General features: G+C 47.2%; 1 protein-coding gene across 4 annotated transcripts in view; it reads left to right on the forward strand.

Annotated features, from left to right (window-relative positions):
* Positions 1-3768: 3768 nt before the first annotated feature.
* The window catches only part of WWC2 (WW and C2 domain containing 2), a 204863-nt gene continuing 190939 nt past the window's right edge, over positions 3769-17692 (forward strand). Inside the window, exon 1 of one of the 4 annotated variants that reach the window (XM_072775906.1) lies at positions 3769-3976. In XM_072775906.1, coding sequence (XP_072632007.1) covers positions 3846-3976 — 131 coding nt within the window. In that variant the 5' untranslated portion in view covers positions 3769-3845. The remainder of the gene's footprint in view (positions 3977-17692) is intronic. The other 3 variants (XM_072775905.1, XM_072775902.1, XM_072775903.1) reach the window with 3 other exon arrangements.

A 17692-nucleotide genomic window follows, 5' to 3' on the forward strand; every position in this document is an offset into this window, starting at 1 on the left:
TGTTGAGTATGGGTGTTCGATAACTCATTTAATCGGTCCCCTGCTCATGGACCCTGGTGGCTTCTCCAGTTTTGTTATCATCAAACATGCTGCAATGAACATCCTTTCCTCTCCTGAGGAGCTTTCAGATCCATAGGTAAAATTGCAGCACTGGGATTGCTGGGTTAAATGTATATATATTTTCAATTTAGATTGATATAACTAATTATCTTTTGAAATAATTTGCACCCTTTAGTTCCATTTTAGATATCACCAATTTTCCTGCCACCCGGGATTTAGACATTGACAGTGGTTTTGTTTAATGGTGGCTCCTCCCCTTAGACTTTTAGTACTAAAGAGAATGTAAAGCCAGGAGAAAAGGTAAATGAAGTCCAGAAAACAGACTCTTCAGTGGCTAGCATATAGTTCCTTACCCTGGGAAAATCAGCTATCCAGGACAGCAGACTGCACCATTTTTCTTTGCCAGTGATCAGCTGGAGCTAAATAAAATCTACATGTATCTTTTTATAAAATAGGGATAATCCGGAGTGCCTGAGTGGCTCAGTCAGTTAGGCATCTGCCTTCAGCTCAGGTCAGGATCCCAGGATGCTGGGATTGAGCCCCCACATCAGACTCCCTGCTCAGTGGGGAGTCTGCTTCTCCCTCTCCCTCTGCCACTCTCCTTGCTCATTCTTTCACTCACTCTCTCTCAAATAAATAAGTAAATACATTCTTTTTAAAAAATAGGGATCATCTTTATATTTATTTTATTTTTATGGATGTGAATATAGATAAAATAAAATCTCACCATCTTAGCCATTAGGAATTCTCCAGAATGATGGTACTGTGTAAATGCATGAACTCAGAACAGCAGAGTTCAAGCCTGATTAAGACAAAAAAAAAAAAAAAAATCAGTGACTCACTTGTCATCTTAACTGCTTTTGTGTGACCAAATGTTTCCTGTGCCCACCAGTGTGAGAGAAGTGAGCTTGTCTCTTAATTGCTTTAGAGTTTTGTTTATCTATTTAGCATTTCTTTTTTGAAGTCCCAGGATTTATGGAACAATAAATGCCGTTTACCGCTGTGTGCTATTTTGGAATCCCTATCGGTTTTCGGAGTTTGGGTAAAAATATTTATCTGAAAGCTTATCAAATTTGAAATTGTACCAAGAAGTATTTTGCAGTAACTCATTCCAGAGAAACAAATTAAATAGTGGCAACAGCAGAGTTACTTTCAAAAAAATAGTAGGATGCAGACATTTTCATATAATATATGTTTTCTAATGGGTGGGTGGGGAGCCTGGAAGGAAGGCTGAAACAAGAGTGGTTTGGCTGGGTTGCTGAATGATGCTGTTGGTATACGCTCACATAAATTTTGTCTGTGCATGAAAGCCAGTGTAGAGTGATGGAAAAAAAAGCACCGACACCTTCTCACACCTTCATAGTGTGAGAAATTAGTTTTAGACAGGTCTCATTTTCTTTTCTTTTTTTTTTTTTTTTCTTTTTTCGACAGCACTTGGAAAGCCCAACCTTAGGATTACCCACCAGTATCTCGCTAGGAACCAGAGAAGCTTGCCTTGTGTGATCACGTCTTGATGAACAGAGTGGGGCAAGACAAGGGACCAGCAGGTAGGGTAGGGGCTGCTCTTTGCCAAGGGCAAGCTTAGTTTCCTGGGCGCCAAAGAGGAAGGCCTAGAAGGAAAAAAAGGAATGGATTCCCCACCTCCTGCTCCCGTCCGGTTTGTTCCTCCCCACGAGTGAACTCCCCAGAGCTTCTGGTGGTTTAAGGTTTCTGCTGCCGAGCAGAGTACTCCCAAGTGCAAATACAACTGCTTCTAAGACTCTCGCGCAAGAAGGCCGGCCCAGTCCTCGCCGTGGAGCTGTGCCCAGCCTGGCCCCCCGTCCTGACTCTTGGGGGGACCTCGCTCCTCCACCTTTGAGACTGACCGCAGACGCCCGGCGGCCTGGGGATCCAAACGCTCCGCATCCCCCACCCCCCAAACCGCGCCGCCCCCTGGTGAACCCCAAGGCACCTGGCTCCCCTGGGGCTCTGGGAATCCGGGAGGGAGACCGCTTGGTTCCAAACCCTGAAAGCCCGGGTCCAACGCCCTGGCCCGCACGCGGTGGGGGACGTCGGTACCCGTTAGCCGGGGATTAAGCGAATTCACACCAAGAGGGGAATCGACTGAGCTCCGGGACCTTCTGGGGCGGTTTTGCTTTAAAAGAAGCTGTTACTAACCCGGAAGAATATGAATGGGGGACGGTGTAGACCTGGCTGGAGAGGAGTCTAGGGACTGGGGGGCTCCCTGGCCAGGCCGAGGGCCTGGGGCGCCGAGCCCAGTCCTGCCCGAAGCCCACGGCCCAGCCGGTCCCCGATGCCCTCCCGGGCGCAGTAGGGGATGAATAAAGAAATGCTTGTGGCTCCGGGAAGAGCCGCGTTCCATCTAGGGCACATCAGGGCCTAGGACAGCCTGGCCTCCGGGCGCAGCGGGGCCCCTGCGGCGGGGTCGCCCACACCCCACACCCCACACCCCACACCGTCTAGGCCGCCGCCGGGCTCGGGGCGGGGGACTTCCCGCGGCGGGGGCCGGGCGGAAGGGACTGGCTTGGGGACTAGTCCACGTCCCACTGTCCCAAAGCCCCGCAGCGGCCCGCCCCGGCGGCTGGCCTGCACCCTGCAACCCCGGAGGCCGGTGGCCCGCGCGGCCGAGGAGCTGGGCTGGGGGGCGGGGGGCCGTCGCCGCCGGGGTCAGCCTGAGCCCCCCCCCCCCCCCCCGCAGGCCACCGGGGCGGGCGTGTCTCGGCGCTGGGACCGCGGGACCCGCCTGCGCTTTCCGCCGCGAGGCCCGCGGCCTCTGGGCTGAGGTCACGGAGGGCCGGGCGCGCTGCAGAGGCCCCGGGGGCGACACCGCCCCGGACACGCCACGGACGCGCTTCTGCGCGCTTTGGGTGCTTCTCCCTCTTTCCCGGCGCCCGCGCCCCGCGCCCCGCGCCCCGCGCCGGGGCTCCCCAGCAGCCCAGGGCGCGGCGTGGGGGGCCTTTGTGCCCTCGCTGTGTGCCGGGCCTCCTTCCTCCGAAGGGAGCTTCTCCCCCCACCCCTTTCCTCTCGAAAGCCTTGTGGTTTCCCTAGAAGTCGGCCAGAAGTTGAGAAGGTTGCGGCGCGCTCTCGGGCTCTTCCCCGAAACTCCACAAACCCGAGGCGTTCCGCCGCGGGGAGCTCTCTGGGGGTCCCCGCGAGGGAGCGGGCGGTGCATTCCTTCGCCGTCCTCCCTCCCACCTGGTCCCGCGGCCCCCACCCCGCCCCGCCCCGCCCCGGGCTCGGCCCTCGCGCCCCGGCTCGTGCAGCGGGCGCCGGGAGCGGCGGGGTTAAGCCCTGGAATGTGGCGGCGAGGAATGTGCATGCAGATGAGCCCGGCGAGGGGCGGGGCGGGGCGGCCCGGGGGCGGGGCCTATGCTAATCGCACGCAAATGAGGAGGCCCGCCGCCGCCGCCGCCGCCGCCGCCGCAGCCGCCGCTCCGCCGAGCTTCCCGGATCCGAGCCCAGACGGCGGCGGCTCGGGCAGCCTGGGCGCCGCGACCCTCGGCGGCCACAGGGGGACGGGGAGGAGGAGGAGGAAGAGGCGGAGGCAGCGGCTGCGGCCGCGAGGAGGAGGAGGAGGAGGAGGAGGAGGGTTCGCTCGCCAGCTCCGACGCAGACATGGTGGACTGATCCCCGGCGGGGCCGAGAGCAGGGTTTCCTGGGGCGCCCCCCGCGCGTGGCCCCGCCGCCCCGCGCCCCGCCGCCCCGCGCCCCGCAGCCCCGGCCCCGCCGCCGCGCCCCGCGCCCGGTCCCTATGGAGGCGCCGCTCGCCGGCGAGGCCGCCGACCATGCCTAGGAGGGCCGGGAGCGGGCAGCTGCCGCTACCCCGGGGCTGGGAGGAGGCCAGGGACTACGACGGCAAGGTCTTCTACATCGACCACAACACCAGGAGGACCAGCTGGATCGACCCCCGGGACAGGTGGGCGGCCGGGCCGCGGGGCTGTTGTCCGGGAGATCCGGCCGGTCGGCGGCGCGGGGGGCGCGGGGCGCGGGGCGTCGCCGGCCTCGGGGTGCCGGGAGGGGGCGGGCGGGAGGCGCCGGGGGGGCGGGGGCGGGGGCGGGGGGCCGGAGGAGCCGCCCCTGGCAGGGCCTCCTCTGCACGCCCGCCTCCGACGCCCCCTGGGACCTCGACACACTCCCGGCCGGGAGGGAAGGGTGGATCGGCCGGCGCCCGGGGCTGGCGCGGGGTGTCCGGTGAGCGCCCCCCCGCGCCCTCCCCGCCGCGAGCTCGCCTCCGCCTGGGGCGGGCCACGCCGGGGCTGGAGGGCAGCCTCGGCCTTCGCGAGGCGGGACGGGCCCGCAGCCTCCCCGCAAGGCCGACGTGCGAGCCACCTGCGGCATCTCTGGCCTGCCCTGGGCCGCCTGCCGGCCTGCAGGTCCCCGACGGGGCGCACCGGCTCAGGCCCCAGGTCCCGCGCCTGCAGCGGGGGGGGGCGGCGGCTCCGGGCGCCCCTCCGCTCCCGGCCCCGCCTGGGGGTGCTCCTAGCCCCTCACAGCCTGGACACGCTTTTCCTGGGTGGTGGTGGGTGGTGGTTTACTGCGTACTGTTGTACCTGAAAACTCGAACCGAGTCCTCGATCTTGAAAAGGCCAGTTCTGATTTGAAGAAAGAAGTGCCCTGAACGCGGACACAGATTGAGCTTATTATTAGCATGATCTCTTTTCTTGTAAGTTTTCATTTTCAACACACCCTCTTTAGTCCTGCTCCGAGGTCAAGAGGAGAAGCGCAACCAGATCGGCGTCTTAAGAAGTTCAGGAGCTGAAAAGTCTTCTGCTGAATGTTCCCCAGCGTTGGTCCTCTCTCTCATCTGTCTTCTTACCCTTAGAAGGAAAATTTCTGAAAGTTAGGACATTTTTTTTTTTTTTTAAGATTTTATTTATTCATTCATGAAAGACCCAGAGACAGAGACAGGCAGAGGGAAAAGCAGGTCCCATGCAGGGAGCCCCACGTGGGACTCGATCCTGGGTCTCCAGGATCATGCCCTGGGCCCAAGGGGGCACCAGACCGCTGAGCCACTCGGGCTGCCCGAAAGTTAGACTTATTTTAAGAGGTTAGACTATTGTAAAAGGAGATACTCCTTACAGTAAATTTGCAAATTGGCCATGAAAGAGGTGTCCCAAATCGTCAATTGGGGGTTTATCATTTTTAGGGGCTTTTCTTACCCCTTTTCTCAATTTGAAGTTGAAGTAGTTTCATACTTGATGTCTTCCGTTAACTTTTATCTTAAGAATATAGTTTTCTTGAAAGCTGTCAAGGAGTAATTATAAGAAAGTCATAAAGGACATTATAAATTTATGGAACAATCCCTATTCAATTATCCATGAAGGTATCAGTCTAGATTGCCTTTCTGAAATGAGAAAAGGCACCTGTGCTGAGGTTCTCTCTCGCCACAGCCTGGCTGCCTGTTGCTGGCCCGATGAAAGTTATGACAAGCATCACACCTTCACAGTTTCTCCAGACATATTCCTTGTTGTCATAAACTTCGCGCTCCAGGTCAGTTATTTGACTTATGCCCTTGCACTTGAAACTGTTTAACGGATAGTAAATGTCAGTGATGATGGTGTGCACCCAGCAGTGACTTTTAAGGCACCTGTATAAATATTTGACTTTTACAGATATGTGGTAATTCTGCCTTCTCGTACTCAGGAGTTTCAGGTTCTTGAAATTGCAGTGAATTCTTGAAATATTTAGGCATTTCGGATCCTCTTCATTTCACATGTTCAGTTCTTATCGTCTCATTCGTATTTACCAACAAAGATTATAAGAATATGTAATGCCTGGGTAAAGCAAATAGTGAGTGAAGTAAGATAGGACTTGGCTTATCCATATCACTACTTCTTAAACAAGTCAAGCATGCCTTTTATTTTAAACTGTTAATGGATTAACAATTATTATGAACTCTGTTTTCAGGAAACTGGGTAACCAGTTCATTTGATGTGGATAAACAGTTTTGAATAAGATGACTTGTTATTATTCCAGCTTTCTTTGAAGCAGTGAGATCTTTAAGTATTTGGAAGTATAAATTTGGTTATAAACATTTCTGGATCTCACTGTGAGTTTTAAAGAATTCTATGACTTCGGGGTCATTACTGACATACTCAGTTTAAATCTGTGTTTTCTTTTTGGGCAATGAAGTGACTGTAAGTCTTGCTAAATCGTGTAAGAGGATATTTGGAACAACTATGAACTCTAGTCATTTTTGTTAGACACTTACCAAACATATGGAAAAAGAGATGTTACACAGGCCAATTGGAGTGTGCCCATTCTCCTACAGGATCAAATTACAAATCCTGGAAGAAAAGTGACTTGATAAACTGTGGGTATGCAGTACTTTGGAACTTTTAAAGTCATTTAATTGAAGTAGGCATGTGGACTTACTTATATTTATGTTAAGAAAAATTCTAACAGTCTTTCAGAATTGGTGAAGTATTTCTGATTATATAGATAAATATGCAGATTTAGCGTGGGGAGGAAGGCTGGAGGTTTTTACAAGAGCAAAATTTTGTTCAATGAGTAGTGATTTTAGAATACCGAAGTATTAAAATACTTCTAAGCTTTTGGAGGTAGATGAGACAGTGCAGACTATGCCGGGACATGATTAAAGTTTTTATTCCCCCACCACTTATTAACTGAGTAAGCTTAGCTGAGTTTGTGAGTCCCTCTAAACCTTCATTTTCAGCTCGAAAATGAAGATAATACCACTTACCTCATAGGGATGGTTAGGGGTCCATAATTAGGGCCCGGCCAAATAGTAGTAGTAGTGGTGATGCTGTCATTCCGCTTTAGGAACCGAGCGGTAGTTCAGGTTAGCCCTGGAAATAGTGAATGTACTGGCACATATTTATTCAGTGTTTATTGTGGGACAGTCACTGTGCTAAGCTCCTTAACTGTGGTCTCGTTCTGTTCTCCCATTAGTCCTATGAGGTAGTACTATTATTATCTTCTGGTTACAGATGAGGAAATGGAGTCATAGAGACATTGTCGTTGCTATGAAAAGTGGCCAGGATTTGAAGTCAGATAGTTTGACCCTTGAGCCTGTGTCCTGTGTCATTCCTGTAGACCACTGCAGTACCTGGATATGCTCAGGGGTGTTTGGGTGGAGTAGAACCTCTTGGTCTACTGTTGATTTTTCAGGCTGATTGACCAGTCTTTATTGGTCTTCAAAGGTTCCTGTTAACTTTTTAGGATTCTGAGATCCCTGAGTATGTAGGGTCTGGTTCGTGAATGCCTTGGGAGCAGGGTTGGAGGCTCACCAGGTTGACCCCATTGAACGACAGGGCAGGGCCAGGTAGAACTTGGAAATTCTGTGTACTCTTGGGCATGTCAGAAGTTCTGTTTGGGGAAGAGTTAAGAGCTCTGTCTAGATTCTGAATAGATTACAATTTTACTCTAACGGTCTTGACTTTGCCTTCCTCCCTCCCCCCTTACCAATTCTGGGGAAATCACCCTGCCCATGATTCCTTGCCTCCCACTCCCACCCCCCAGTAGGTCAACTGGTATTTACAGGCCTACTCCCTCCTTCCCCTCTTGTTTTGCGCACCATGGACACCCTTTGACCACACCAGTTGGTGTTTATGGTGGCTCATAGATCGTGGCCAAATGGTGTGGTGCTTAAAAAACACCCCCCTGCATTCAACATAGGAAAAGATTCATTGCCTTTAAGAGGAATAGGGGGGCTAGAGTGGGCAGGCCTCAGAGACTGGGTGAGTGGTTGTACACACTCTCAGTAGAATTCTGCTCGTTTCCTGTCCTTGGATGGAATGTTAACCTGAGATACAATAATTTTGTCTAGTTGAATGTAAACGATTTACCACCACACAAAAATTTGCTGATAGACATAATCTTTGGTTTATGGTTAGGATCAGATATTGAGTGACCTGTGTGCTTTCTAATCGAAGGGCAGAAGTTCTGGAGGGGCGGGGGGAGGGTGACAGGAGGAACAGGATGTCAGCTGGGCATCCTTGATGGCTGAGCTAACTCTTGGCTCTTTACACCCAGTTTATGGCATGTGATTAGGATCTGAGGAACTCTGTATTGTCTTTCTTTCAAAGTCAAAGCAAGTAATTTTGCTAAACCTACTGCTAGAGTGTAAATTCCTCAAGAGACCTAATTGCTTATTACTGCTTTCTGTGTCCTTTGTAGATGGGAGATGTTAAATGAATGTTGGTTAGGTCAATTAGTGAAGAAAGTTGTTAGATTAATGAAAGAATGCTAGTTGAGCTACTCTCTTCCAGTTCCTTATTGTTATGCTTTCGAAAAATATACCCATAACCACCAACAACCAGAGACAATTGATTTTCCAGTTAGATTAAAAATAATGAGAGAATTAAGCTACTACATTTTGACTAATAGTATAAATATGGGAATTATAAGAGCAAAGAACACAAAATCAGCCCTTATAGTCTTAATCACAACTGCCATTGTCATAGATTGTCGGAAATCATTCCTCTCCAGCCAGCTGAGTTTGGGTGCCAAGTGGTTACTGTGAATTATTTGAATGATTATGGTTTTTGAAGTGTGGAGAGGTTGTTAAGGAAGGGTTTTTTTTTGTTGTTGTTGTTGTTTCTTTAAACACTCTGGGAAGCACTAATTTAAGCTCAACTGTGCTGTCTTCCAAAAATTCCCAAAGAAGTATTTCATGTTTTCAACACAGTTTGCTATAATGCTTGCAGGAGGGAACAGTAGTTGCTTCGTCTATGACTAAGATTTCTTCAGTGACTTTAATAGTCTATAGTTCGCAGTGTAATTTTTTTTGGAAGACTTAGGGCAGCACAGTACTTGCTTTTCCAGGAAAGACTATTATTTATAAATAAGTAAAAATTTTTTTAAGCTGCAAATCACTAAATTGTGAGTTAGCTAGTCAGCCCTTGTGGTGTGTGGCCTTCAAGCAAGCCAGTATTTAAATCTCCTGTAGGAGCTACCAACTTAAGGGACGCCTGGGTGGCTCAGTGGTTCAGCCTCTGCGTTCAGCTCAGGGTATGATCCCAGGGTCCTGGGATCGAGTCCTGCATCAGGCTCCTCGCAGGGTGCTTGCTTCTCCCTCTTCCTATGTCTCTGCCTCTGTGTCTCTCATGAATAAATAAAATCCTTAAGTAAGTAAATAAATAAGTAAATCTCCTGTAGGGAAGCCCAAGAGCACTGGGACCTACAGAAGCTGCCCTGCAGCCTGATAAACTCTTGCACTGCCTGCCTGTGGGACTAGACATATTGCCTTGTAAATGGTCCGTGCTTACTTTTCTTGACTAAATGTCAGTAGGAAAAAGATGCCACCGGTAAAGAAGGGCATAGTCAGCTTCATTTTGCTGATGCGGGAGTTATTGAGGTGATAGGAAACCATGTGAGCCTAATACAGTGTAAATTCCGTGAGGTCGGACCTGAGTCTCTGTATGCTCTGGCCCTCTGAAGTTATTTAAAATTGGTTGACCTGGTTTCTTGTTAGAATTTTGGACTAATTCATTTCTGAAGCTCCTGTGATTGGAAAAATTATCACAGAAGTATACAGAATAGGAAAAGGGTTTTTAAAGGGTGTGTGTCTGGAAGTTTGGGATTAAACATGATTTACCAAATACAGTGGTTCAGAATGTTTCCATTCTCTTCAGTGGCTTTTTTCCCCAGTGATTTATTCTATTTTTTATTGAGATTTTTTTAAAAATCGCATAAAATTCTCCATTTTAACCATCTGAAAGTACCATTCAGTGGTTTTTAGTATACTCCCAGTTCCTTGCAACCATAACCTTTCTGTAATGCCCGAACATTTTTATCATTCTGAGAAGAAAGCCCGTACCCACTGGGAGCCCACCTTCTATTCTTTCCCCACCTCTGCTGCCTTTGACAACCGCCAGTCTACCTGCTGTCTTCATGGTTGTTCCTATTCTGGAAATGTCATGTAAATGGAATCATACCATCTGTGTCCTTCGTGTCTGGCTTCTTTCACTTAGCACAAGTTTTCCAGGTTCATCTATGTTGTAGCCTGTGACAGAACTTCATGCCTTTTTATGACTTTGAATAACACTCTTTTGTATGGAGTAAACACTCCGTGTATCTACTCATTGGTCGATGGGTATTTGGGCTGCTTCCACCTTTTGGCTATTACGAGTAATGCTGTGAGCATTCATGTATAATTTTTGTACGAATATATGTTCTCGAAGTTCTCTTGGGTAGATCCCGGGAAGCGGAACTGCTACAGCATATGGGAATTCTATGTTTAACTTTTTGAGGATCCGCCAAGCCTTTTGCCATTCCCACCAGCAGTGTCCAAGGGTTCTAGTCTCTCCACATCCTCACCAACACTTGTTATTTTCTGTTTGTTTTGTTTTGTTTTAAGCATTTCTCCAGGGCACGAGGTGGCATCTTACTGCGGTTTGGATTTGCATTTCCCTCTGCAGAGTGTTTTGCTGGCCTTACTGTGACCCAAGCCTCTCACTTTTTTTTTTTTTTTAAATTTTTTTTTAAAAAATTTTTATTTATTTATGATAGTCACAGAGAGAGAGAGAGAGGCAGAGACACAGGCAGAGAGAGAAGCAGGCTCCATGCAGGGAGCCCTATGTAGGACTCAATCCTGGGCCTCCAGGATCATGCCCTGGGCTGAAGGCGGCGCTAAACTGCTGAGCCACCTGGGCTGCCCTCTGGGAGGATTCTAACCCAGCTCAGGTTGCTTACGATTTAGTTTGTGTTGTCACCATTTAAAAGGTGGAAGAAAATTTGAATATTGTCTGTTACATTTTCTTTAAATATCCCTTTAATTCAGCCTAAAGGTGAGGAGGAGCAATTGAGAGGAATTAAGTGTAGAAGACGGTGCAAAAAACATATGAACTTTTGTCTTCATCTCAAATATGATGTATTTAAGAGGCCTAGCTATAAATCATGGAAATGATGGGTGTATATATATGACCAGCTTATTAAACATGAGTTGATGTTTAAAAGCTTTCAGTTTAGTAATATACGGTAAGGATCATGCTCATTTTTTTAAAAACGATGTTATTTATTTATTCATGAGAGACACAGAGAGAGAGAGAGAGAGAGAGGCAGAGACACAGGCAGAGGGAGAAGCAGGCTCCATGCAGGGAGCCTGATGCGGGACTCGATCCCGGGTCTCCAGGATCATGCCCTGGGCTGAAGGCAGCGCTAAGCCGCTGAGCCACCTGGGCTGCCCAGGATCATGCTCATTTTTATTGTTTAAAAAACAACAACAACAGCAGCAACAGTTGGAGGAAAGCTGGCAAACGCTGCCTTGGCTAGGTGATCAAGGTGAGTAGCAGCGGTGATAACTCATGGTGATGTCCCCTTGGTGTGATGTGATGATAATGACACTTTTTCTTTGTAGTCTTTCTCCCCCAAAACTATCAGAACCCCGAGTCTAATCATGAGAAAAACACCCACCAAATCTCAGTAGAGGGACATTCTACAAAATCATCTGACCTGTACTCCTTAAAACTGTCGTGGTCATGAGAAACAAGGAAAGTCTGAGAAACAGTCACGGCCAAGAGGAGCCCAGGGAGACATGATGACTAAATGTAATATGGTATCCTGGATAGGATCCTGGAACAGATGAAAGACATGAAGTACAAGCTAAGAAACTCAGAAAAAAATATGAATTGTAGTTCATTAGAATGTATCATTCCTGGTTCATTAATTTTGAATAAACATAACATCCTACTACTGGGTGTGGAATATATGGAAGCTCTGTACTAAGTACACTTTTTTTCTGTAAATTTAAACTGTTCCAAAAAAATAGTAGATTTTAAAAAGATTACCAAAAACACACAAAACAGTTGGAAGTGTTTTTCTTTAGTAAGAATGTGACTCTGCTATATAATTATGGGGTTTTTTTTTGTATACTTGGGAAACAAGGGTGGGCAAACTATGGCCCAGGGGCCAAATCCCAGCCTGCAGCCTTGTTTTTGTAGAACTCTCCAGCTGAGAATGGCTTTTACATCATTAAACGATTATAACTAATAAAAAGAAAAGACTATATGACAGAGATTATATGTCGCCCACAAAGCTTGAAATATTTACTCTGGCTCTTTACAGAAAAGTTTTGCCAACCTTTGGTATAAAGTGGGGTGATAAAGTTTCTAAAAATATTTTATTTTATTTATTTATTTATTTTTAAAGATTTGTCTTTATTTTATTTATTCATGAGAGACACAGAGAGAGGCAGAGACATAGACAGAGGGAGAAGCAGGCTCTGTGAGTGGAGCCTGATGCAGAACTCGATCCCAGGACCCTGGAATCATGACCCAAGTCAAAGGCAGATGCTCAACCATTGAGCTACCCAAGGGTCCCAAAATATTTTATTTTTAAAATTTTGTTTAAATTTAATTTGCAAGCATATAATATAATACCCAGTGCTCATCTTGTCATGTGCCCTCCTTAATTAAAAATATTTTGTATAAACATAGAGAAGAAATATTGATCTTATATGATAAAATGGCATGTTTGTATCAGTCATCAATGACCATTTATTTCATAAATAACCTGGGCTCTAGGCATTGTGTAGTATAATGATGAATCAGACATAGATGCTGAGTTTGAGGAGTTGCCTTGCTTATCTTAACACTTTTCTTTTAATGAAATGAAACATGTCACATTAAGTTTTCCAAACCCATTTTTCTCAAGTAGGCGGAATTGGATGTAGGGACCTGAGAAAAATGAACTTCTGGGGATATCATAGTTGTTTACAGTTTACTATTGGAAGTATAAATATAGTAATCGCTTTTGATAGAAACAGATTCTCCTGTGATAGATTGATGGTATGTATAAAATCACAAAATTGGTGATGATGATCAAGTGGAAAATAAGTCCATGTATTATTTTTATAAAGTGTGTGCCTGTCACAGCCAAGGATGTTCCAAAGATGCTGTGAAAGGCTAATAAGATTGTATTACTCTGTGAATGATTTTTCCTATATTGTTAGTCTTGATGCCAGTACAGAAATCATGGTTCTGGGGCACCTGGCTGGCTCAGTTGGTTGAGTGTCTGACTCTTAGTTTTGGCTCTGGTCATGGTCTCAGGGTCATGGTTTTGAGGCGCGTCAGGTTCTGCACTCAGCAAGGGGTCTGCTTGAGAGTCTCTCTCTCCCTCTGCCCCTCCCCTTGTCCCCTCTCTCTCTCAAGATAAATGGATAAAACTTAAAAAAAAAGAAAGAAAAAAAGAAAAGAACTCATGGTTCCCAGAGGCCAGTGGCAAGCAGCACTGAAAATGGGGCCCCTGGGAAGTGGAGCCTGGTGGGGTAACAGAGTTCAGCTTTGGGGACCGTACTTTCGCTCCTGTAACACTGGATGCATTGAGGTTTCCCAAGAGAGAATTTGAACAGAGGTGAACATTTAACTTACTTTGGTCTCCATGGTGGTGAGGGTAGGAAATGTACAGAAATGCACACATTATCGTGATTATTAAAATAGCAACTGACTTTTAGCTAAAAAGCATCCCTGGTATTTTGGTAAAAGAGAGCAGGGGGGCTTGGGCGGGCAGAGAGGCTTCTCTTTGGTGCCACTGGTGCTGCTTCTGCATGTGCGGCTTGTCCAGCGTGGCCTGGCTGCAGGGTCACCAGCTCCGAGCGCCGTGCTGACAGCCGTAGTAAGCACTGACGCACAGAGATTTGTGCTCTACGCTCCTGCTTAAGATTCTGTCTTCGTGCGAGGCTGTGGAATGTGTTGTGTACTTTCCTGACATTGCTCCATTTTATGAGAAGGTAATTTTATGAAGTGGCACTGATACTCCGTCATTTAGAGCATGGTAGACACAACTTTTATTGCCAAAGACTGCACGAGCGTGCGGGTTCATGTAGCGCAGAACTTCGTTCTGCAGTTTTCCTTAATGTTTTAGTTTTTCATAGAGATACAGGGAAAGGCCAATCTTTTGTTGTTTTTTTCTTTGAAATTGTGACAGTGAATGAATGTTGTGGAATTCATATTGTACATGATATCTCTGGGCTGTCAGCTTTGTCGGCTTAGGGGTCTAGCTGTGTTCGTGTCTGGCTGGTCAGTCGTTCTGTCCATGCTCTGTGTTCTTTCCCCCTTTGCCGATTATCAGGCTATTTCAACTTGTTAGAGGTTTACTCTCTCCCCTCATTGCCTCCCTTCCCCCCTTTCTGCTAAGTGGCCCAGCTCATGACATTTCTCATAGGACCAAATGACTATAAACCGGTATTTAACTTGGCTGAACATTAATGCCCTGGTTTGCTGTTGCAGATCCAGAGGGTGTAGGGCTGACTTGGTTGGCTAATACCCTTTTCAGCTTCCCCCCCAAAGGTATGCCTTTAGATGTATATAGATGCATTCTTGAGAGATTTCCTAATGTCTCATATGGAAGGAGCATCTGTGTGTCTGCATCACTAATGTTCTCATAAAATTGATTTCAAGTCAGTTGAGGATGGAGACCTGCTTTGCATGTGCACCATTCGTTTGTGCTGTCTGCTTAGACTGCCTGTCCTCACGGGGCACTTAAGAATGCTGCAGAGCCCTGTACCCATATAAATGAAATGTAAGTATTTGAAGGACCTTTGCCGCCTTCCAGCAGCTCCATAATCTGTCCCCAGCCTACTGACTTGACCCCCTAGTCACTTATTCAATTGTTCAACCCTTCATCAGAGATTTATTGAAAACACTGTATGGGGGATCCCTGGGTGGCTCAGCAGTTTAGCACCTGCCTTCGACCCAGAGCGTGATCCTGGAGTCCCGGAATTGAGTCCCGCGTCAGGCTCCCTGCATGGAGCCTGCTTCTCCCTCTGCCTGTGTCTCTGCCTCTCTGTCTCTCAGTGTCTCTCATGAATAAATAAATAAAATCTTTTTTTTTTTTAAAAAGAAAACACTGTATGCCTAACCAATATCTTGGGGACATGGCATTGAATGGAATAGGCAAGGTCTCTGCTTCTATGGATTTTATATTCTTGTTTAGGGATGACAAATGAAAAGGCAACAGTGAATGTGTTTCGATGAAAGTAAACTGGGGTGATATGATACATGGTGTCAGTGGAAGCTAGTTTGGGTGCCTTGGTAAGGAAAGGCCTTTTGAAGGAGCTGACTTTTCACGGAGATCTAGGTTGGCCCTGTGAAGATCTGAGATGGCCCGGGAAGAGGAAGAGCCTTAGTCCTGTTCAGTCTGCCGTGAAGGGCTGTGATAGCTGCTGGTAATATGTGGCTATTTAAATCAATCAAAAATAAAGTTAAAAATCTTTCTCAGTCTCACTAGCCACAAGTGAAGGGCTCAGGGGCACATGTACAGGTATAGCCACATGTGCAGTCCAGCAGTGCAGAAAGTTCTCCTGGATTCCACTGTCCTAAAATGCAAAGGAAGTTGGTAATGTTCAAATTGCTGAAAGGCAGCCCGCGTGACCACAGCGTAAAGACACAAAGGGACAAGGGTCTTGTGAGATGAAGCAGAGACATGAAAAGGGGTCTGACCAGGTAGGCCTTGTAGACCATCAGTCAACATTTTAAGGGCATTTGAGAGCCACAGGGTGAGTTTTAAGTTGGGTGGAGGGATGGAGGGATGTGTGTACGTGCATGTGTGTGTTCCTACTGTCTTTCCGTAAAGGGAACATTTCTTTGTAAAACCTTATCCATTTGTAACAAGCCATCACTGCTCTGTGGTAGGAGCCATTGCAATGAGATAACCTAGATGAGAAACCCTTAGATCTTGAACTAGAATGGTGGCTTTGGTAACGGAGAGCAGTGAATGGATTGGGATTTTTTTAGGTAAAAGGGAAGCAACTTGCTCATGCTCTGGCTATGTGAGGTATGAGGAAAAGAGAGAAATGAAGGATTTGCTGATAATACAGGTGAGGAAAGACCAAGGGAGGAATATGGCTGGTTAGTATGCAGTTGGATCAGTAATCTAGAGTTGAGGTCTGAGACACCTAATAAGACATACACGTGGAGATATCCAGCAGGCGGCCTGTTGGACTTTGGAAGATAGCTCAGAGCTTGAGATAGTAAATTTGGGAATACGTAGATAGTATTTTTAGGTGGTGGGATAGGATAACATCCCTGGGAGAAAAGGAAAAGAAGAGGTCCCAGGACGAAGTATAGACCTGAGGCTCAGTATGCATATATTTCTTGGTTTGTGAAACCTTGTTCCAGCCAAGGTGGTTTATGTATTCTCACTGGAACATCCCTTCTCCGTTGTGCTATGCTACAGATGACAGTGACAAAGATGACAGTGACAACGGTATAACTACCATCCATCTGTGGGGCCTTTCTCGTATGTCACCTCAGGCCCCATGAGGGCACTTGCTCACTGTTGGGTTTCTGTGTCTAGTTCTGTGGGAGCTCCTAACGAGTATTTATTGAATAAATGAAACCTTTGATAAGGCACCATTACTGCCCGCATTTTAGGAAACAGGCTTAACGGGTTAAGTAAGTAGTTTCAGGCACAAAAGCTGTGCAGCCAAACCCAGCCACCTCTGACTTCAGAGCTGTGCATTTAGCTCTGCACTGCCTCTGACAACTGCCAGGAAGAGCCCTGGGCCTCCTCTCTGGGGTTGGAAGTCGTAGCCAGTACATAGCCAAGTTTCAACACTTGGAGCTTCCCTTAACAACCTAGCCACATGGAGTCTGCCAGTGCCTTAACCCATATGGCGCTTGTTTTTGCATCTGTATTAAATCTAAATGTGTCCTCTTCACTCTTCAAATTGAACTCTTACTTTTTCAGAATTTATTTTTTATTTTTCCCAACAAGTTGGTAGGCTCTCTTTGGTTGAGTACTCAGGGGACATCCAACAATGTCTTGTGCGTATTTGGTACTCAAGTAAAGCTCAGTTGTCTGTGTCCTGCCTTATTCCAAGGTTTGAGATCCGATATACTATAAATCCTCTTTATCCCTTGTCTTCTGGTTCTAAAAACCCTTTGACCTTGTACCACAGCCTTCTCCCAATCCAGGCTTCTTTGGGCCTGTCACTTTCCTAAATGTGCCCTACACATCTGCACCCCCCTCCAGGTTATTAAGAATGGAGACTTTTCTTTCTTTTTTTTTTTTTTTAAGATTTTATTTATTTATTCATGAGAGAGAGAGAGAGAGAGAGGCAGAGAGAGAAGCAGGCTCCATGCAGGGAGCCTGATATTGGACTCAATCCCTGGTCTCCAGGATCAGGCCCTGGGCTGAAGGCGGCGCTAAACCGCTGAGCCACCAGGGCTGCTCCAAGAATGGAGCATTTTCAAAGCATAAAGCTGAGTCCTGGCTCTTCCAGATTCTTTCCTAGAGCTTAAACCCTGATTTAAACCCTGATGGGAGATCCATTGTCTGAGAATACCATGGTTTTGCCACAAGTGTGGAAATTACAGACCTTGACTGGAATTCTCTTTTACTTGTAGTTGAGCGTGAGTCTTGGGGGAGCAATCATCTTCTATAAATTGCCATGTTATATTTTGCTTTACACTGCTTAGATTTGGATACAAGCCCTAGCCTTTGTAAATAGGAAGTGATAGAGACTCAGAGGGAGTGTGGTGTGTTTTTTACTTATGCCACGAAACTTACCTGGAAGAACACAGGCCGTCACGGAAACGGTAGTTGGAGAGGCATCTTGTAACGTGCACATTCTTTATCCCTGTCACCAGTTACTGGGCTTTTATTGGTCGTTGTGGGAGCTAAACAATGTATTGTGTATCTGCTTCTGTCTGGAAATCTAGTATTCTTA

Source organism: Canis lupus, chromosome 15 (genome assembly GCF_048164855.1).
Source record: "Canis lupus baileyi chromosome 15, mCanLup2.hap1, whole genome shotgun sequence".
Classification (NCBI taxonomy): domain Eukaryota; kingdom Metazoa; phylum Chordata; class Mammalia; order Carnivora; family Canidae; genus Canis; species Canis lupus.